The following is a 22,571-nucleotide window of genomic DNA, read 5'->3' as shown; positions in this document are numbered from 1 at the left end:
CTCTCGTCCAACCGAGGAGAGAAGCTACTGCTCGACGCCACTCATCCAACCAAGGAGAGAAGCTGCTGCCTGACGCCGCTCGTCCAAACGAGGAGAGAAGATGCTGCCCAATGCCGCTCGTCCAACCGAGGAATGTTGGTAATGACCCCGCCGATATTGGGAGACCGTCCTTCCAGGCTCACCTACCTGAGCCAGCACCTTCTCCAGCTGTCCGCACATCTCCTCCTCTTCTTGCAGGAAGGTGGGCACAGTGGACGCCGCACCAGAGGGGGTCTTCCAAGGGTCTCTTAATAACGTGGCTTGTAATGAAGAAAGCGTCCGCAATCTCATCCTGTTCTTCATCGACTGCAGAGAATAAAATGACTTGTTACGGCGCAGACACAGGACTCGTGGCAGCGTCGCCTCCTCTTCTCGGACAACCATCCTTCCAGACATCCCTGGGGGCTTCATCAGAGATAAGTTTCATATGTCCGGTGACACTATACCCCGTGCTGCGGCATCAATACCTTTCCCATCTGCAGTTTCTGTCGCACGTCCTCCAGTCTCCGCGCCGCGTCCACCAGTAGGGTCTTCATGAAGATCTGGGGCGAGAGGTTATCTGTGAAGCGCAGCGCGGTCACCATGTATCCGTCGGACGCCATGACGTAGGGCAGGCGAGGGTGGCAGGTCACAGAGTATCTCTGCCTCATGATATCCGACTCTGATGCCACCGAACCCAGCGAGTCGCTGGGATTAGAAGCCTCTGGAACCGGCACCGGGGGTCTGCACGAGTGAAGGGGATGATTTAGTAAAATGCACATTGTGATGACACTTCAGCTCGCTACAACGTTTATCGGTCTCTTTAACAAATAAACCTGCGTACAGTCTTGAACAAAACGCTGCAGTGAACACGGGGTTAATCTCAGCTGTTTAACAGAAGTTTAACAAAGGGGGTGGCACATAAAGAGTTAACCTGTCATACATCTTGGTTCCTGGGGTCCGGGAGCTGAGACCGCCACCGATCGCTATAACTTATAGCACTGCGCTCCCTCCTCACAAACACAACCTCTTACTAAAGTAAGGCGGAAAGGGGAGAGGCTCCTGCTGCAGCCACTCACAGGACACTGAGGAGGCGGCGGGGACTGGATCTTTGTGTGTCTCTAGGATTTATATGCAAAGTCAAAACAAATAAAATCAGAAGAGACTGAGAAGGTTTCGCTCTTTTATCCCTTCTGTCCTCGTGTAGTAAAAATGACAAAACATAAAAAAACAAAACCAGCGGTGACAATCTGCAGCGTTATACTTACACACATGGGATGTCAGCGGGAGAGGACAGGTGAGAAAAGGCTAGAAGGAGAAAAGCACGAGCGAGAGATAAATGGAAGATGACAAGAAGGGAACAGAAAAGCACAGAAAAATGAGCGGAAACAGAAAGAAGAAATCTATGACAGCAGTGATAGAGAGATGGAGAACGGACAGGAATACCATATACTCCAGAGCTGCACTCACTATTCTGCTGGTGCAGTCACTGTGTACATACATTACATTACTGATCCTGAGTTACCTCCTGTATTATACCCCAGAGCTGCACTCACTATTCTGCTGGTGCAGTCACTGTGTACATACATTACTGATCCTGAGTTACATCCTGTATTATACCCCAGAGCTGCACTCACTATTCTGCTGGTGCAGTCACTGTGTACATACATTACATTACTGATCCTGAGTTACCTCCTGTATTATACTCCAGAGCTGCACTCACTATTCTGCTGGTGCAGTCACTGTGTACATACATTACATTACTGATCCTGAGTTACATCCTGTATTCTACTCCAGAGCTGCACTCACTATTCTGCTGGTGCAGTCACTGTGTACATACATTACATTACTGATCCTGAGTTACATCCTGTATTATACCCCAGAGCTGCATTCATTATTCTGCTGGTGCAGTCACTGTGTACATACATTACATTACTGATCCTGAGTTACATCCTGTATTATACTCCAGAGCTGCACTCACTATTCTGCTGGTGCAGTCACTGTGTACATACATTACTGATCCTGAGTTACCTCCTGTATTATACCCCAGAGCTGCACTCACTATTCTGCTGGTGCAGTCACTGTGTACACACATTACATTACTGATCCGGAGTTAAATCCTGTATTATACCCCAGAGCTGCACTCACTATTCTGCTGCACAGCTGTGGTAATACTCAATTAGGGGGACGCTGATGGGAAGTGATTAAAAGAGGCAAAATGAAAAATTCAGCCAGCAATGTGTTGAGATCAGGAGAGCACACACAGAACCATGTCGTGTCCACACTAAAGTAAGTACACCCCCAGCTGACGGGCTCGGATCCTGGCTGTGTATACCGCAGCGCTGTCACTTACCGCTCTCCACGTCTATAGTCCGATATGAAGCACTGACCTGTATGTAATAAAGGGATGAAGTGGAATAAACTCCGCTGGGCCAAATTCAACACTACAGCCAAAGGTGGTCAGAGTCAGGATCTCCCCCGTACGAGTCAGCAGGAGCAGAGTCCCTCTCTTCAGTATGCAGGCTAGGAACAGACTACCTGCCGTCCATGACATGTCCGCCACCCAGTAAGACCTGCAAAACAAAAAGACGACACCTTAAAGGGTCACATTCCCATCTCCACTGATGGACATTGTCAGATAGATCTTGTAAAAACAAGTGCTTTTACAATTTACTGCTTTTTAAAATTTTCATCTGTTCTTGAGATATTACTAATTTTCTTTTGTTGACAGCTTGTTGCCTTGGAGACCGACCACCGCTGCTGAACAACAATACACACGCAGTTATTTGAAGAGGTTTTCTGCTGAGCTTGTACGTAAAGTCTTGTATCTGGTCGGGATCTCCAGAGCCTGCTGTTCCCTCCGAACAACCGGTCAGTTTCAGAGCAGCGCTTACAATGTCGTCAGTAGCAGTGGTCGGTCTCCTAGGCAACAAGTTGTAAAGAAAATTCTTAATATCTCAAGAACGGCTGAAAATTTTAATAAGCAGTAAATTGTAAAAGTGCTCGTATTTACAAGATCTATCCGACAATATACATCTGAGAATATGACACGATAACCCTTTAAATGGGTTTTCCAGGTGCTAGGAGTTACATCGCCATATATCGGGTATAGGTGACCGACACCAAGGACAGGTCATCAATGGGATATTTTGACCATAGAAACTTAGAGGATGGATCATTCTCTGACCTTAGGAGCCTTGATGGGATCAGCTGATCCCTACTGCCGCATCCCCTCAAGCTGCCACATACGGTCACGAAGTTCATAGTGTTTATATAGAGGATGCGGGTCTCCTGTAAGAAGGATGGAGATCATGATCCCACCACACACGGCCCACCAGTCCTGGAGGGAGGTGATTAGGAACCGGTACCTTGGGGTCTTTTTGGTTTAATGCCAAGGTGAGGACCAATCCATCCCTGGAGAAGAGAGCAAGCAGAGCGCCTCGGGACTTCACGTGTGCACAGGCTGGAGCGATGCTGGGCACAGAGCAGTCCTGCTGAGCCCACTGAACGTGGAAGGGGGCCGCACTACAAGAAGAGATAGAGATCGCAATGCTATAGGCATTTGGCAGGTGCCAGCCGTATTACACAGCTGGCCCGTCTTGTATACAGCGGGTGAAATAAGTATTGAACACGTCACCAGTTTTCTAAGTAAATCTATTTCTAAAGGTGCTACTGATATGAAATTCTCACAAGATGTCATTAACAACCCATCCAATCCATACAGGCAAAGAAATCACTATAAATGTCTATAAATTATGTGGAATAATGAGAAAAGGAAAAGTATTAACACTTTACTGAAATTTATTTAAGCCTGTGTTAGTGATAAAGCTTTAAGATGCCTCCTGTATGGAGAAACTAGACGCAGGCATTGCTCAGATGCGATTTTGACCCCTTCTTCCACACAAACACTCCTCACATCCCGCCCGAGGCTTCCGTGGTTCTTTCTATGAACTCTGAGCTTTAATTCCTTCCATCCATTTTCTCTTGGATTCAGGTCCGGTGATCGGCTCGGCCGTTCTAGCTTTATTTTCTATCTCTAAAACCAACTGAGAGTTTCCTTGGAAGTGTTTGGGATCATGGTCTTGCTGAAATGTCCAAACTCATTTCATCTTAATCATCCAGTTAGATGGAAGTAGATTTTATGAAGAATGTCTCGTTACAATTATCCATTCATCTCCTTCAATTATGTGAACTTTTCCTGAGCCGTATGCTGAAAAACAATCCCGCACCATGATGTTCCCACCGTCACACTTCACTGTTGGTATGGTGTTTTTGAGGTGATATGCAGTGCCTTTTGGCCTCCAAGCATGGTGTGTATTATGGCACCCAAAGAGTTCAATTTTGGTCTCATCTAAGCAGACTATATTCTCCCAGTATTTCACAGGCTTGTCTAAATGTTGCTGAGCAAACTGTAAGCACGCCGGAACATGCTTTTTGTTCAGCAAATAATTCTTGCATGTTGAGAGTGAATACAGGACATGGAGTGAGAGTGCATTACTTTTGTTCTCTTTGATACAATTGTACCTGCTGATTCTAGGTCTTTCTGTAGCTCTCCACAGGTGGTCACTGGCTCTTGGACAACTCTCATAGTTCTTTTCACTCCTCTATCAGGGACCATCTGGTCATGGCCGGTTTATGGTGAAATGATGGTCTTTCCACTTCCGGATTATGCCCCCAGCAGTGCTCACTGGAACCTTCAGTAGTTTAAAAAATTCTTCTGTAACCAATGCCATCAGTATGTTTTGCAACAATAAGGTTGTGAAGGTCTTGAGACTGCTCACTGGTTTTACCCATCATGAGAGGTTTCTTGTGTGGCACCTTGGTAATGAGCCACTAGTTGAACCAGCTGATATTATTTGTCACTAAGTGGCAGGATTACTTTCTAATAACTGATAGATTTCAGCTGGTGTCAGGTCTTTCTAGGCCTTTTGCACCTCTCCTTCTTCATGTGTTCCATACTTTTTCTCTGCGTCATTTCTCATTATTACACATAACTTATGGTCAACTATGGTAATTTATTTGCCTGTGTGGGTTGGATGGGTTGTTTACACACATCTGGTGAGAATATCATGACAATAGCAGCTTTAGAAATAGATTTACTTAGAAAACTGGTGACGTATTGAATACTTGTTGTGGCGTATAAAAATTTGGGCTTTTTATTAACCAATAAAAGAGAAGAAAAAAAAAATACACAAGTTTGGCATCACTGACCTGGAGGATCACATTTACTTTTGATTATTCACCATTTCATTGCACATGGATTTTTCCCAGTATATTATTAGGTAAAATAAATGAAGTCATTGAAAACTGCGCCTCCTCCCGCTAGAACATAAGCCCTCGTACGGCGATGGGAAAGAAAAAAAAAAAAAAAGATCCGGCTCTCGGAAGAGGAAAAATTCTAAAGCACAAAGACAAATTTGTCTGGGTGGGGAAAGGGGTAATGGGGTCTCCCGATCAAAGCAAGGAATGTTATGTTGTTGGGGTATGATGACCCCCGGAATAATGGCGGCACTACAGCCTATACGCCGCCGCTCCTGACCACCCAGCGGACTCTGTGCAGAGGAAAAGCTGAGAGGCGGATGCAGTGCTGCGGCCCCTTCATTCTCAGGATTGTGGGGGTCCCAAAGCATTTACCTGAGCATTTTCCGATCTTTCTCGCACCATTGTAGCGCCAGGAAAGTCATCACCAGCCGCGATCCGGAATAGAAGACGAAAGCGCACAGGCAGCGATCACCCAACACCTACGGGAGATAAGGCGGCCCACCGTCACCGCTCAGCGGGCAGGACGGGGGGCAAGATAGCAACAGCCCCATAAATAGGTAACCTGTCCGCTATTATGGCAGATATAACACTATGTATGGTATTTTTCAATTTTCTGTGACCAATCGGATCTTAAAGGGGTTGTCTGGACACAAAAATATTGATGACCTATACATAGGACAAGTCATTAATATCAGATCAGTGGGGGTCCGACACCGATCAGCTGATTACAGATGGGACATTGGATCTGTTCTGCAGCACTCGGCGGCGGCTGCTACACAACGGAGCCAAGGTTTCCATCTGAGCAGATGACCAGTGAGGGGCGCTAAATCCACAAGGGAAGGTCATCAGTAGCTTGTGACCGGAGTAGAACCCCTTTAACAATAAGTGCAGAATGGGAGAATGCACACGAGTCAGTAGGAAAAGCGATGAGACTTTCTACAACTTTCCAATTTGCTTTATCTTTCCATTCCTCGTCATTTCCAATACGTCTGCTTGCTGTCAGTGACCGAGATCCCTCCTGTATAGTCGCCCTGTACACACGGGCGGTGGACACAATGTATCCGGGCAGACAATGAGATAAACATCCCGGACTGATACATTGTAACAAACCAGCAGAGATCAGTGCAGCTGCCGCTGATGTGTTTAGAGCGTTGTCTACACTGGATACAAAGCCGGGCCGGCTGTCTACAGAATTCTGAGTCTTTCCGTTCATTCAGTCAGCAGAGATATCGATAAAGCCAAGAATCAGAAAGTGTCGCAGTTACACTCAATACCTCGCTCTTAATAAAGATGGCGGTGACGGCGGCCTCTTTGTCCGTGACACTGGGGAAGGCGACTCTCTCGCTGCGCTCTATTCCGCTCCACCGGCTCGGCAGGACCCTTTTCTTCTGGGACAGAAGCTGAGATTTTCCCTCGGTGTTTTCCCACAGGTAGACGGAGCCGGTGGGAGCCGCCAGGAGGACTCTGCTGCCGTCATCAGAGACGTACAGGTGCAACTTCAGAGAGCTTCCTATAAAATAACAGTAAGTCCCGTCATCTCCGCTGGGCCCATGGACACGTCATAGAACGCCCCAACGAGTCCTGGGGTCACAGGAAGACCCCCTGCCCTTTAACAGCACCGCTCTAGAACAGAAAGGGTTAAACAACGGTGATTGGCGTTTCCTTCAATCCCGGCCAAAAGCGCTGGAGGCTGCCATCAATCACAGCTGCCATCAATCACATCCAGGAAGGAAGGAAGCAGCGACAGTCGCACGTGGAGAAGACCCCGAGAACTCTTCCCACATCCCCCCATAACTCAGTGCTTACCCTGCGCTGATACAACTTCTGCGGAGAGGACGTCATTAGCCGGAACGATCTGCAGACAGTCCGAGTCCTTGTTCCACAGGGACAGCTCCCCCGTCAGGTGCAGCGCGGCCAGCCAGGCTCCTGAGCGCAAAACACCAGGAAGAGGGATTATGGACGAGACACAGACTAACGAGATTACAATCTATGATACAAGGGGAGAGGGCACAGGAAGCTCAGGACAGAGCGAGGGCCGGGCTGCCGGCATATAACGGCTGTCAGAGAAAAAATAAAAAAAATCCATCTCCATTGGAGTAGTGGCCTCTGCACTGTCCAGGTAATTACAGCAGATAAATGCTCTGGGGAAAAGACACAAGGTCTGAAATCCATACATTCAAGCAGAGAAGACAAAAATGTAACACTTTTTGTCAGGAATATGCACGCATACACAGCTCTGCTACATTTCCTTGGTATGTGACTTCCATGCTGTAGCTTCGATTTCCCGTACAGCCCCCCTTCCACTTGCACACTCAGCCTGCTGGTGTAATTCTATCTCCCTCTTTCCCCTCCCTCAGGAATGTGTGTGATTCCCCTCACCCCTTCCTCCTGTGTACAGCTGCAAAACTGAAAGTAAAAAGCAGGAGCACATGGCCATTTCTTTGTCTTAGTATGGTGTTCATGTAAGATCAAAAATACTGGCGCAGAAGAGCCATAAAAACACGAAACTTACATTTCTGGCATCTACAACGGTAGAAGCACCACCCAGTGAGTTTTCTCTGCTCCAGCATCAGCAGAATCCAACAAATGGATTTCTACTTAACCGGGTCATACATCTACTCCATGTTAAGATTTAATAGAAAGCTAATTTCAGAACAAGATTGTTGATAGTCCCGCCGTCGCTCTACGAGGTTTCCACCCAGAGATATGGCATTAATAAGGTGTTCATAAGTTTTCAGTCCTTGCGGACAGGGAGAGTGACTTCCATAGCTCCGCCCACTCAGTGAGGTCATGAACAGAGGGTATAAGAATATGAAGCCCAATAAGGAGGGCGTCTTTTGCCCTCGACGTCTGCTACCAGAGGCTGTGCAACCTGACCTGATGCATTGGGACGCCGCCCCTCCCCCACACCACATGGCTTGCCAGTAACTGAAATATGTAAGTCTTCACTTTAATCCCTTTTGCTTTACAATTGTCTGTATATATTGTAATTTTCTCATTTTTGTAACATCTTTTTGTACTTTTGTAAACACTGCCTATTTCTTTTGGAGTAAAATCTATAAAATTTTACCAGATTTGTTCTCCTTGCTCTAAACGTATCCCCGACGTCCTCCGAACTAAGTCAACGCTACTGATTGGGTTGGCTCCTGACCCGAAATTAATCATGATATCAGGAGCTGGTGGCAGCGAAGTGTTCTCGGCTTTTTGGGAGACTCTGGCAGTGACGGACAGAAATTTATAAGTCCCGCCTGAGACTGGAAATAGTTATATCGCCCTCACTGTAGCGTGCCCAATAGCCAGTACATAGCAAGGCAGCCCTTCTGGCGACTACTTATCCTAGGTGTAGTTGCCTGACTGACCTGAGGGTAAGGGGGGCGCCAGAGAGCTTCAAGTTCCAAACCAGAACTGTGGATAAAATAAATTCCCTGACGAACTCGGGGCAACCAAACACCCCCAGTTCATGACACTTTTAGAGGCAACTCCTATTCTCTTCAAAGAAGAACTGCACAATTGCAGATAGACATTCTGAATCCGGTGTCCAGAGATAAATATTGGCGTTTGCATTGATCCGATAATTATAGGAGACTAGATGGCAGCCCGATTCTAAAGAATCGGGAGTCTAGAATCCATATATACTTTATTTATTCAAATGTAAGAATAATACAATTAATAAATAATAGTAAGAAAGAACAAAAAATGGCTGCACTCACCAGCTCTTGACAATTCTTGTTACCGTATATACTCGAGTATAAGCCGAGATTTTCAGCCCAAATTTTAGGGCTCAAAGTGCCCCCCTCGGCTTATACTCGAGTCACGGTAGCGGTGGGGTCGGCAGGTGAGGGGGTGAGGGCGCTGGGGTATACTTACCTAGTCCCAGCGATCCTCGCGCTGTCCCTGCCGTCCCACGGGCTTCGGCGCTGCAGCTTCTTCCTCTCTTCAGCGGTCACGTGGGACCGCTCATTACAGAAATGAATAAGCGGCTCCACCTCCCATAGGGGCGGAGCCGCTTATTCATTTCTCTAATCAGCGGTGCCGGTGACCGCTGATAGAGAAAGAAGCTGCGGCACCGAAGACCAGGCAGAGGGACAGCGCGAGGATCGCCAGGACTAGGTGAGTATGTTATATTCACCTGTCCTCGTTCCAGCCGCCGGGCGCCGATCCATCTTCCCGGCCGGCGCCTCCATCTTCCCGGCGTCTGCGCTCTCTGACTGATCAGGCAGAGGGCGCGATGACGCATATAGTGTGCGCGGCGCCCTCTGCCTGATCAGTCAGAGCAGAGACGCCGGGAAGATGGAGGCGCCGGAACGAGACGCTGGGAGTTGCAATCAAGGGAGGTGAGTATGTGGTTTTTTTTTTTTATTGCAGCAGTAGCAGCGGCAGCACAGATTAATGTGGAGCATCTATGGGGCACAATGAACGGTGCAGAGCACCGTATAAGGCACAGCACAGCTAGGGGGCACAATGAACGGTGCAGAGCACCGTATAAGGCACAGCTAGGGGGCACAATGAACGGTGCAGAGCACCGTATAAGGCACAGCTAGGGGGCACAATGAACGGTGCAGAGCACCGTATATGGCACAGCTAGGGGGCACAATGAACGGTGCAGAGCACCGTATAAGGCACAGCTAGGGGGCACAATGAACGGTGCAGAGCACCGTATAAGGCACAGCTAGGGGGCACAATGAACGGTGCAGAGCACCGTATATGGCACAGCTAGGGGGCACAATGAACGGTGCAGAGCACCGTATAAGGCACAGCTAGGGGGCACAATGAACGGTGCAGAGCACAGTATAAGGCACAGCTAGGGGGCACAATGAACGGTGCAGAGCACTGTATATGGCACATCTATGGGGAAATATGAACGGTGCAGAGCACTATATGGGGCACAGCTAGGGGGCACAATGAACGGTGCAGAGCACAGTATAAGGCACAGCTAGGGGGCACAATGAACGGTGCAGAGCACTGTATATGGCACATCTATGGGGAAATATGAACGGTGCAGAGCACTATATGGGGCACAGCTATGGGGAAATATGAATGGTGCAGAGCACTATATGGCACAGCTATGGGGAAATAATGATCTATTTTTATTTTTGAAATTCACCGGTAAATGCTGCATTTCCACCCTAGGCTTATACTCGAGTCAATAAGTTTTCCCAGTTTTTTGTGGCAAAATTAGGGGGGTCGGCTTATACTCGGGTCGGCTTATACTCGAGTATATACGGTATTTAAGGTACAGTTACACAGGATCCATGAACATGCTTATGAGGGGAGGGATGAAAGCCATCAGACGACAACTTTGCGTGTTGTGGCAAATGCCACAACAACGGTTCTTTGCTTAAGAACAATAATGTAAATAGTAAATAATATGTATCAATAACTATGTATATTGGTATGTTCTATGACATTTTAAAATATTTCATTATTATGTGGAAAGGCTCTTAGTACCCATACTGGCGCATACTTGTGTGCCCATCAGGTATTTTCACAGTAATTTTACATCTGATAGGTTGGTATGAAACGTTTTTAATCATCTCTTGGGCTTAGCTAAGCCTTCATTTTAAATAATTCTAATAGGTACAACAGAAATAAAAGCCTTTTTGTGTACCCAAATTTTTTGTGTTTATTTTTACAGAAGTGTAAAATTTAAGAAATCAACGTTCATAGTACACCGATGGGCTAATATAAGCATGCCCATCAACCACATCACGGTAGCCTTTGAACTGATGGGTCCTAACTAACTGATTCTTATTTCTTAATACTCAGACCTCTTTCACATCTGCATGTTTCTGATATTTGCAGAAGTAATGTTAAAAACAATACAACTTCCACACTTGGCACCAAAGAACTGACCTACAACACACTTTCAGCAAGTGCCATGCAATGTAGATGAAGATTGGAGTTTGCTTTGGGCTCTGTGTCATTAGTATACTTAACAGTGTCCATGCGCTTGCATCTATCCTCTGTACTCTTGTTAGCACGCTGTTTGCGCTTACGTCCGGCATCGGCGGCTTTTCGCTCTGCATCATTACCATACTTTATATCAGACCTGATCTTACGTGCGCCATCATAAGCTTTGGACTCTGTGTCATTAGTATACTTAACAGTGTCCATGCGCTTGCATCTATCCTCTGTACTCTTGTTAGCATGCTGTTTGCGCTTACGTGCGGCATCGGCGTCTTTTTGCTCTGCATTATTAGTATACTTTCTATCAGACCTAATCTTACATGCGCCATCAGCAGCTTTGGGCTCTGTGTCATTAGTATCCTTACTATTAGAGCTCATGTTGGCTAAGCTAAACAGCTTTAAGCGTGGTGGTGGCAAACAACAGGTTAATAAGAGGCAGTGTCAGGTAGTAGGAAAATAGCCAGTTAATAATAGGCAATAGTTCTTTGCAGGAATGCAGATAGTAATAAATAGGCAGTTTATATTGCAGAGAAATTGCTGGGCAATAATGGACAATGTCCTTATGTGGCAAATAATAGAGCAATATACCCAATGTGGCAAAGAAGAGGTTAATAAACAGCAGTCTCTCAGTATAACAGTCAGTGAATAATAGGCAGTATATGGAGAAAACACCAAACAAAAGTTCAAAATTGGTGTGAAAATGTCACTGAACCACTTCACAACTAAATATATATAGTTTTGGTAAATGGTATTATCATTTTTTTTACGAAATTCGGCAGGAGCTTGAAGAGCAACGTCACTGGGCCCGCCTCCACGCAGTAGAAACTTGCTGTGAGGTAAAAATTCAAAAATCACACCAAAATGGCGGGCGGAGTGTGTCACAGTACGGCACGTTTCTGATTGGTCGCTCGCAGCAGGCGGCAACCAATCAGACACTGGACACTGTTGACGTCACTTATCTCCGGACATTAGCTCCGGACATTAGCTCCGCACATTGGCTCCGGACATTAGCTCCGGACATTAGCTCCGGACAAAGCCACGGAAGTTGGCACAAATTGCAGGAAGTAGTATTCTAGGCAATTAATCTCCGGACATTAGCTCCGGACATTAGCTCCGGACATTAGCTCCGGACATTAGCTCCGGACAAAGCCACGGAAGTTGGCACAAATTGCAGGAAGTAGTATTCTAGGCAATTATATATTAGATATATTTTCGGTGTCAGTGAAGGGATGAACATAACACATTCCCTCATCATAAGGCAGGCAAAACTCCTCCACCTTAGTAACATTCAGATGGATGATGCTATCCATGCCATGTTTGAAGTCTATATAAACATAAAATTGTGATAACACAAGGACAGCAATATCTACCACCTGGGACCTCCATGTGTGAAGATATCCTGTAAGGTGGGGATTAAAGTTCTAACAGACCCAGCACACCCCACAATCAGCCCCCAAATCAGCTCATGAAGGGGAGTTATGATGCCATAACCTTGAGCTAATAATAAAAAGCAGAATTTAGGTTTGGTCATTTGTCAGTTCCTGGAAGGTACAGCTTACTGTGGGTTCTAACTGTTTTCCTCAGGATTGCTTCCCTCCGCTAAGCTCCGAGACATTTTAGTGACGTATTTCTCTTTTGTTATTCATATCTATTTCATGTGATTGTATATATCGTATTGTTTCGCTCCCATTTTCTATCATCTTCGAATATTTTTATAAATACTGCCTACCTTTATGGAGTAAATATATATATAAAATGTAATAAACTCTGTTCCTCTTGTTCTGTAAACCGCACCCTTGAAGCCAAACGCTATTTGTAACAGGTGTCCAATTGGGCTGTATAAATGACTAGTGGTGGCAGCTAGTAGTTCTTTTATTATTATTATGGAGTTAGCAGTAACCATACCGAGGTATATACTGTATATATTCCATGCGTTGGGATCGGAAGTGTGCATACCACCATATGCTCAGTCTAGTTGTGGGAGCAGCAGCAGCCTCATCCAGCATTCATCACTCAATTGCGTAAGTGTCCTAACAATTGGAGGCAGCGGAATTTCGTTCCCCTGACAAGCTGGTTGCAGCTGTGAGATCACGAATGTAAAGTCTACACTTTAATGGAGATCTATCATCGGAGCCATTTTACCATCTGCCACACTAAAGAAGAGTCACGATTCCGAGGGGTCAGGCCCTGTGGCGCCAGTTTCAATGTCTCGCCACTACACATCTCCAAAACGTGACTGCACGAGTTCCAGGAGTAAAAAACAATATACAGGATCTGGAGGGGCCTTGTGGGGACCCCGACTGACTCCTCCCACTGGACTCCTCTCAGATCACCGGCATACAGGAAGATAACGAGACCGCACAGGTTCCGCTTTATTATGTCTCAGGTGCTGTGTTGTCATGGAAACCTTACACAATTTAACTTAAATGTATCAAAATACAAATCTATCTGGCCAACGGCCGCTCAGGAAGGAAGTGATGAGGATCGCCATGTCACAGCTCTGGGGTCCGGCAGCACATCACATGATGGTAGAAACCAATCACAACATGTGACCAGTGCAGCAATGCGGGACATCGGGATCGCCAGGAAATGAAACACAGGTTTTGTGGTTATATTATAATGTTACAGAAAATCCTGCACCGCCCCTTTAACTACAAAACTCAATCAAATGTCTGATACAGAAAAAGAGCATCAAACTCTGGGGGGAAATCAGAGAGCGCGGAGGAGACCACTGACCACTATCAGACGTGGCAACGCTAACAACGCCCTGCTTCTTCAGTAACGACTTCTTCACATTCCCAGAACGAAGCTTAATCTCCCTGACCTGCCGCTCATCAACCAGGAACACTGCCTCCTTCTCCTGGGAAAAGAAAAGGGCAGAATAGTGAGTGCAGCTCCGGGGTTATAATACAGGATGTAACTCAAAATCAGTAATGTACGTACACAGTGACTGCACCAGCAGAATAGTGAGTGCAGCTCTGGAGTATAATACAGGATGTAACTCAGGATCAGTAATGTATGTACACAGTGACTGCACCAGCAGAATAGTGAGTGCAGCTCTGGAGTATAATACAAGATGTAACTCAGGATCAGTAATGTAATGTATGTACACAGTGACAGCACCAGCAGAATAGTGAGTGCAGCTCTGGGGTATAATACAGGATGTAACTCAGGATCAGTAATGTAATGTATGTACACAGTGACTGCACCAGCAGAATAGTGAGTGCAGCTCTGGAGTATAATACAGGATGTAACTCAGGATCAGTAATGTATGTACACAGTGACTGCACCAGCAGAATAGTGAGTGCAGCTCTGGAGTATAATACAGGATGTAACTCAAGATCAGTAATGTAATGTATGTACACAGTGACTGCACCAGCAGAATAGTGAGTGCAGCTCTGGAGTATAATACAGGATGTAACTCAGGATCAGTAATGTAATGTATGTACACAGTGATTGCACCAGCAGAATAGTGAGGGCAGCTCTGGGGTATAATACAGGATGTAACTGAGGATCAGTAATGTAATGTGTGTACACAGTGACTGCACCAGCAGAATAGTGAGTGCAGCTCTGGAGTATAATACAGGATGTAACTCAGGATCAGTAATGTAATGTATGTACACAGTGACTGCACCAGCAGAATAGTGAGGGCAGCTCTGGGGTATAATACAGGATGTAACTGAGGATCAGTAATGTAATGTATGTACACAGTGACTGCACCAGCAGAATAGTGAGTGCTGCTCATGAGTATAATACAGGATGTAACTCAGGATCAGTAATGTAATGTATGTACACAGTGACAGCACCAGCAGAATAGTGAGTGCAGCTCTGGGGTATAATACAGGATGTAACTCAGGAACAGTAATGTAATGTATGTACACAGTGACTGCACCAGCAGAATAGTGAGTGCAGCTCTGGAGTATAATAGAGGATGTAACTCAGGATCAGTAATGTAATGTATGTACACAGTGACTGCACCAGCAGAATAGTGAGTGCAGCTCTGGAGTATAATACTGGATGTAACTCAGGATCAGTAATGTAATGTATGTACACAGTGACTGCACCAGCAGAATAGTGAGTGCAGCTCTGGAGTATAATACAGGATGTAACTCAGGGTCAGTAATGTAATGTATGTAAACAGTGAGTGCACCAGCAGAATAGTGAGCGCAGCTCTGGAGTATAATACAGGATGTAACTCAGGATCAGTAATGTAACGTATTTATGTCAAGATATTGTATCAAATATCATATAAGTTTAGTTTCTCTTGTTAGCCCAGGTTGTGGGCTAACCCCCCCCCCCCCCCCCTTCCCTTTCACTCAGGCAAGATCTTGCCTTGTCAATGCATGTGGGGGAGTTTTATTGAAGAAAGGTATTTACGACTGGCATAGCAGCAGTGGAAAGTTGTGCCAGCCAAAATCGGTCTGATTCCCTTCTGTAAATGCAAGAAGTCCTTTGTTCTAATATGGTAAGATATTGGGCCAACGACGTGGGCTAAGAGAATATTAAATACATATTGCTAACGTCCATCGGCGGATCGGTCCGCCCCTCTAAACATGAGCTTCTAACGCCATCAGGTAAAAAGTAGGGATTTCTCTGTAATTATGCATCACAAATAGGACATATTTGATCTCATTAGAATGCCAATCGTAATATGAGATGAATGCTGGGTTTGTTATGACTATGACATGTTCTGTAGCGGAGTTACAGGCATTAGACACATTTAGGTTAAATTTAGTTAAACTGAAGAGAGAAGAGGGTCTGGATAAGCCAGCCCTGTTGGTGATGTCACAGGCTGCGGTTTATAAGTTTTGGCAGACCCCAGCAGTAAGTCTGTCTGCTGGAGCCTATGTGAGTCTGACTTGAAGAGCTGTTCCTAACCAGAGTCCTAATGCATTGGGACATATGGAACTAGCCTGGTTGCCTGCAATGCTCTGAACACATGTAAGTGTTGATTTCTCATTTAATCCCTGTTTATTTTATAATTACCTTGTACATATTTTCAACTGTCTCATATTGTAACATCTTTATAACTGTTTATAAACACTGCCTGAAACCTTTGATGAGGTATATTATTTAATACTAGATTTGTTCTTCCTGTTCTAAAATGTACCCTAAGTCTTCTGAAGGGAATTACGCTACTGTTTTGGGTTAGCTTCGGACTGTTTAATCGAAGCTGGTGGCAGAATACGTTTGTACTGGGTAGTTGGGAGTTGTTCTAGCGACTGCGGCGTTGATAATTATTGTTCCTGCCTGAGTGGGAGTAGTTTATCGCGTCGCTGCAGCGTGCCCAATAGCCAGTACATAGCAGGCAGCCTGTCTGGCGACTAATTACCCCAGGTGCAGTACCTCATCTGACCTGAGAGTAAGGGGGCGCCAGAGAGCTACAAGTTTCAAGTGGAACTGTAAGTGGGATATACATAAATCCCTGCAGTTCGTGGTATATTGAAGAGCAGTGGGATATCTACAATAAGCCCCTGCTGTAAACTAAGAAGTCAATAGCCTTGTGTGTTTTTTCATCACATTGTGGAGTGGAGGGATAACTAAGATAAGCCCCCCTGCACATGTGATAGCCGTCTGTTGGCCTAAAGTCACCCCGATCCGTGACGTAGGGGTGACGGTCACGGTGTGAATCGTGACAATGTACACAGTGACTGCACCAGCAGAATAGCGAGTGCAGCTCTGGGGTATAATACAGGATGTAACTCAGGATCAGTAATGCAATGTATGTACACAGTGACTGCACCAGCAGAATAGCGAGTGCAGCTCTGGAGTATAATACAGGATGTAACTCAGGATCAGTAATGTATGTACACAATGACTGCACCAGCAGAATACTGAGTGCAGCTCTGGGGTATAATACAGGATGTAACTCAGGATCAGTAATGTAATGTATGTACACAGTTACTGCACCAGAAGAATAGTGAGTGCAGCTCTGGGGTATAATACAGGATGTAACTCAGGATCAGTAATGTAATGTATGTACACAGTGACTGCCCCAGCAGAATAGTGACTGCAGCTCTGGGGTATAATACAGGATGTAACTCAGGATCAGTAATATATGTACACAGTGACTGCACCAGCAGAATAGCGAGTGCAGCTCTGGAGTATCATACAGGATGTAACTCAGGATCAGTAATGTATGTACACAGTGACTGCACCAGCAGAATAGTGAGTGCAGCTCTGGGGTATAATACAGGATGTAACTCAGGATCAGTAATGTAATGTATGTACACAGTGACTGCACCAGCAGAATAGCGAGTGCAGCTCTGGAGTATAATACAGGATGTAACTCAGGATCAGTAATGTATGTACACAATGACTGCACCAGCAGAATACTGAGTGCAGCTCTGGGGTATAATACAGGATGTAACTCAGGATCAGTAATGTAATGTATGTACACAGTTACTGCACCAGCAGAATAGTGAGTGCAGCTCTGGGGTATAATACAGGATGTAACTCAGGATCAGTAATGTAATGTATGTACACAGTGACTGCACCAGCAGAATAGTGAGTGCAGCTCTGGAGTATAATACAGGAGGTAACTCAGGATCAGTAATGTAATGTATGTACACAGTGACTGCACCAGCAGAATAGTGACTGCAGCTCTGGGGTATAATACAGGATGTAACTCAGGATCAGTAATGTAATGTATGTACACAGTGACTGCACCAGCAGAATAGTGAGTACAGCTCTGGGGTATAATACAGGATGTAACTCAGGATCAGTAAAGTAATGTATGTACACAGTGACTGCACCAGCAGAATAGTGAGTACAGCTCTGGAGTATAATACAGGATGTAACTCAGGATCAGTAATGTATGTACACAGTGACTGCACCAGCAGAATAGTGAGTGCAGCTCTGGGGTATAATACAGGATGTAACTCAGGATCAGTAATGTAATGTATGTACACAGTGACTGCACCAGCAGAATAGTGAGTGCAGCTCCGGGGTATAATACAGGAGGTAACTCAGGATCAATAATGTAATGTATGTACACAGTGACTGCACCAGCAGAATAGTGAGTGCAGCACTGGGGTATAATACAGGAGGTAACTCAGGATCAGTAATGTAATGTATGTACACAGTGACTGCACCATCAGAATAGTGAGTGCAGCTCTAGGGTATAATACACGATGTAACTCAGGATCAGTAATGTATGTACACAGTGACTGCACCAGCAGAATAGTGAGTGCAGCTCTGGGGTATAATACAGGATGTAACTCAGGATCAGTAATGTAATGTATGTACACAGTGACTGCACCAGCAGAATAGTGAGTGCAGCTCTGGGGTATAATACAGGATGTAACTAAGGATCAGTACTGTAATGTATGTACACAGTGATTGCACCAGCAGAATAGTGAGTGCAGCTCTAGGGTATAATACAGGATGTAACTCAGGATCAGTACTGTAATGTATGTACACAGTGATTGCACCAGCAGAATAGTGAGTGCAGCTCTAGGGTATAATACAGGATGTAACTCAGGATCAGTAATGTAATATATGTACACAGTGACTGCACCAGCAGAATAGTGACTGCAGCTCTGGGGTATAATACAGGATGTAACTCAGGATCAGTAAAGTAATGTATGTACACAGTGACTGCACCAGCAGAATAGTGAGTGCAGCTCTGGGGTATAATACAGGAGGTAACTCAGGATCAGTAATGTAATGTATATACACAGTGACTGCACCAGCAGAATAGTGAGTGCAGCTCTGGGGTATAATACAGGAGGTAACTCAGGATCAGTAATGTAATGTATGTACACAGTGACTGCACCAGCAGAATAGTGAGTGCAGCTCTGGGGTATAATACAGGAGGTAACTCAGGATCAGTAATGTATGTACACAGTGACTGCACCAGCAGAATAGTGAGTGCAGCTGTGGGGTATAATACAGGATGTAACTCAGGATCAGTAATGTAATGTATGTACACAGTGACTGCATCAGCCGAATAGTGAGTGCAGCTCTGGGGTATAATACAGGATGTAACTCAGGATCAGTAATGTAATGTATATACACAGTGACTGCACCAGCAGAATAGTGAGTGCAGCTCTGGGGTATAATACAGGATGTAACTCAGGATCAGTAATGTAATGTATGTACATAGTGACTGCACCAGCAGAATAGTGAGTGCAGCTCTGGGGTATAATACAGGATGTAACTCAGGATCAGTAATGTAATGTATGTACACAGTGACTGCACCAGCAGAATAGTGAGTGCAGCTCTGGGGTATAATACAGGATGTAACTCAGGATCAGTAATGTAATGTATGTACACAGTGACTGCACCAGCAGAATAGTGAGTGCAGCTCTGGGGTATAATACAGGATGTAACTCAGGATCAGTAATGTAATGTATGTACACAGTGACTGCACCAGCAGAATAGTGAGTGCAGCTCTGGAGTATAACACAGGAGGTAACTCAGGATCAGTAATGTAATGTATATACACAGTGAGTGCAGCTCTGGGGTATAAGGCTATATTCACACTTAGCGGTTTTTACCGCGGAACCGCCGCGATTTTGATGCTGCGGGTCCGCAGCAGTTTCCATAGCGTTTACAGTAACATGTAAACCCTATGGAAACCGCAAACCGCTGTGCACATGCTGCGGGAAAAACCGCGAGGGAACGCAGCGGTTTACAACCCGCAGCATGTCACTTCTTTGTGCAGAATCGCTGCGATTCTGCACCCATAGGAATACATTGAACCGCTTACTTCCCGCATGGGGCTGTGCCCACGTTGCGGGAAGTAAGTGGATAATGTGCGGGTGGTACCCGGGGTGGAGGAGAGGAGACTCTCCTCCAGGCCCTGGGAACCATATTTGGGGTTAAAAAATAAAAAATCTGGTTATACTCACCCTCTGATGTCCGGAGCTCCTGGGCGCTGCACGCGGCTGTCCGGTCAGAGTTGCTGTGTGACCAGGACCAGCGGTGACGTCGCGGTCACATGACCGCGACGTCACGAAGGGTCCTTCTCCCACAGCATCTTAGGAACCGGACCGCCGGCTGCAGCGCCCAGGAGATCCGGACATCAGAGGGTGAGTATAACCAGATTTTTATTATTTTTAACATTACTATTGATGCTGCATATTGCTGCATATGCAGCATCAATAGTATAGGCGGAAACCCGCAGCGGAAAACGCGGAACAAACCGCGATAAATCTGCAGGGAGAACCGCAGTTGTTTTGCCCTGCAGATTTATCAAATCCGCTGCGGGAGAACCCGCAGGGACCCGACGCAAGGTGTGAACATAGCCTAATACAGGTGTGGTGCTCTGTATACACGCGGTTTTGTGCCGGTTATAGCCGCACCGTCTGCACTAACCTCTCCTATCCAGCGCAGTTTGGGACTCGGCGTTTTCCTCTTGATACTTGTAGATAGAAGCACCTGCAGACTGACGTCCATGCTCCCTGTAGCACATCAGTTGTCTGCTGCAGGTTCCGGCTGCTGGGAGTTGTAGTCCCACAGTGAGCTTATCTGCAGATAATAAATAGACGCTCGGCCGATCAGCAGTGATGTCATGAGATACAACGAGATGTCAGCGGTTCCGGCGTCACAGGAAGCCCGGGAACACGAGCGGCAACCGCGGCAGTAACGGAGGTGTCAGCCGCCCGCCCCCGGGATACAGAGTCCGCCTCCGATCTTCTGACATGATGTTGTCATTACTGATTCCACCACAAGGCGGCGATAGAGTACAGCTAGACGAGCAGAAATGGCGCTGTCATTAATTCACCACACGAGGGCGGTAGAGTAGAGCGTGGCCTCCTGTGATACATATGTAATTGTTATGGTGACCACTGGAGGGCACCAGTTTACACCTCAATCTTTATCAATGGCCATTGTTACTGCACAGAGGCAGAGGAGCGCCCCCTGCTTCAGCGCCACTATTTTCCCGCCACATCTGACGTTTTAATCAATTTTTATTAAGCTTTTTTACACCCGGAATCAACAAAGACATCAAATCTGGATTTTGTTATTTCCTCCCTTTTTCACACAATCTTCATTATTCCGTTTAATCGACGTTACCGTTGTTCTGCCGCTCCGTGCGATAATGACGACACCAAGATTATGTCGTTTTAAAAATATATTTTTAAAAATACAAAAAAAAAAAAGTAAAACTTTGCAAAAATAAAAGAGAGAAATTCACTGAAGAAAAATGCTGTTGCCGATCTGGGGGTAATTGGCGCAGCGTTAACCTAAAAAATCCCGTTCCCAAAAGCGCAACTTTATGCTTCTGTGACGATTATTGCATTTTTTCCTTTCATTTTTCTGTGTTTTTGGTGCAGATTTGATGCAGCTTTTTTTCGTGCAGCGCTGATAAATGCAGCTCCGTTTTCTTTTTTACGACGCGTTTCACCCTGCATAGTCTCCTGCAGTTGTCGGTGTGATGTAACACGTGGGGCAGAACGTGCCGCTCACCCGCTCCTACCTTCCAATAATATCCACTGCGCACATCCACTGCCGACGATTCCCAGCGGAGACGCAACGTGAGAACTAAACCTGAGAGGGCAAAAGTGGAGATGCGACAGATCTGAAAATTCACATCATCCAATTTCCCTGGAGAAAGATTCTGCAGCACAATATAATCTGCACAAATCCACTGGTGAAATCCAGGTGATCACACAGAGGTTACTGAGGAGGGAGCAGAAACCAAATGGAAATTGTCCAAATCTCCCCCCTATATACAGACCCTCCAACTGATTGTCATATTCCATGTACTCTGTGCACTACATAATTCACAATAGGTGATGTGATGTCACAGCTCACCTCCTCCTCCTCCTGTACAATGACTGATAATACCTCTATATACAGTAGATAACACAGGATCCACCCTTCACAATAGGTGATGTCACAGCTCACCTCCTCCTCCTGTACAATGACTGATAACACCTCTATACACAGTAGATAACACAGGATCTACCATTCACAATAGGTGATGTCACAGCTCACCTCCTCCTCCTGTACAATGACCGATAACACCTCTATATACAGTAGATAACACAGGATCCACGATTCACAATAGGTTATGTCACAGTTCACCTCCTCCTCCTGTACAATGACTGATAACACCTCTATATACAGTAGATAACACAGGATCCACCATTCACAATAGGTGATGTCACAGCTCACCTCCCCCTCATGTACAATGACTGATAACACCTCTATATACAGTAGATAACACAGGATCCACCATTCACAATAGCTGATGTTACAGCTCACCTCCTCCTCCTGTACAATGACTGATAACACCTCTATATACAGTAGATAACACAGGATCCATCATTCACAATAGCTGATGTCACAGCTCACCTCCTCCTCCTGTACAATGACTGATAACACCTCTATACACAGTAGATAACACAGGATCTACCATTCACAATAGGTGA

At 45.7% G+C, this 22,571-nt stretch overlaps 1 protein-coding gene across 3 annotated transcripts in view; it reads right to left on the bottom strand.

The window, feature by feature from the left end:
* Window positions 1-20,776, bottom strand: part of CPLANE1 (ciliogenesis and planar polarity effector complex subunit 1) — a 66,282-nt gene extending 45,506 nt beyond the window's left edge. Inside the window, exons 1-10 of one of the 3 annotated variants that reach the window (XM_069745940.1) lie at window positions 20,509-20,776; window positions 13,924-14,047; window positions 7,087-7,206; window positions 6,555-6,790; window positions 5,653-5,759; window positions 3,387-3,543; window positions 3,206-3,309; window positions 2,409-2,591; window positions 507-762; window positions 187-345 (exon numbers count right to left, since the gene is read on the bottom strand). In XM_069745940.1, coding sequence (XP_069602041.1) covers window positions 187-345; window positions 507-762; window positions 2,409-2,591; window positions 3,206-3,309; window positions 3,387-3,543; window positions 5,653-5,759; window positions 6,555-6,790; window positions 7,087-7,206; window positions 13,924-14,047; window positions 20,509-20,589 — 1,527 coding nt within the window. In that variant the 5' untranslated portion in view covers window positions 20,590-20,776. The remainder of the gene's footprint in view (window positions 1-186; window positions 346-506; window positions 763-2,408; window positions 2,592-3,205; window positions 3,310-3,386; window positions 3,544-5,652; window positions 5,760-6,554; window positions 6,791-7,086; window positions 7,207-13,923; window positions 14,048-20,508) is intronic. The other 2 variants (XM_069745941.1, XM_069745942.1) reach the window with 2 other exon arrangements.
* Between the last annotated feature and the right edge of the window lie 1,795 nt (window positions 20,777-22,571).

Source organism: Ranitomeya imitator, chromosome 1 (assembly GCF_032444005.1).
Source record: "Ranitomeya imitator isolate aRanImi1 chromosome 1, aRanImi1.pri, whole genome shotgun sequence".
Lineage (NCBI taxonomy): Eukaryota > Metazoa > Chordata > Amphibia > Anura > Dendrobatidae > Ranitomeya > Ranitomeya imitator.
Note: the sequence above shows the minus strand (reverse complement) of the source record. Positions and strands in the feature narration are given on the sequence as shown.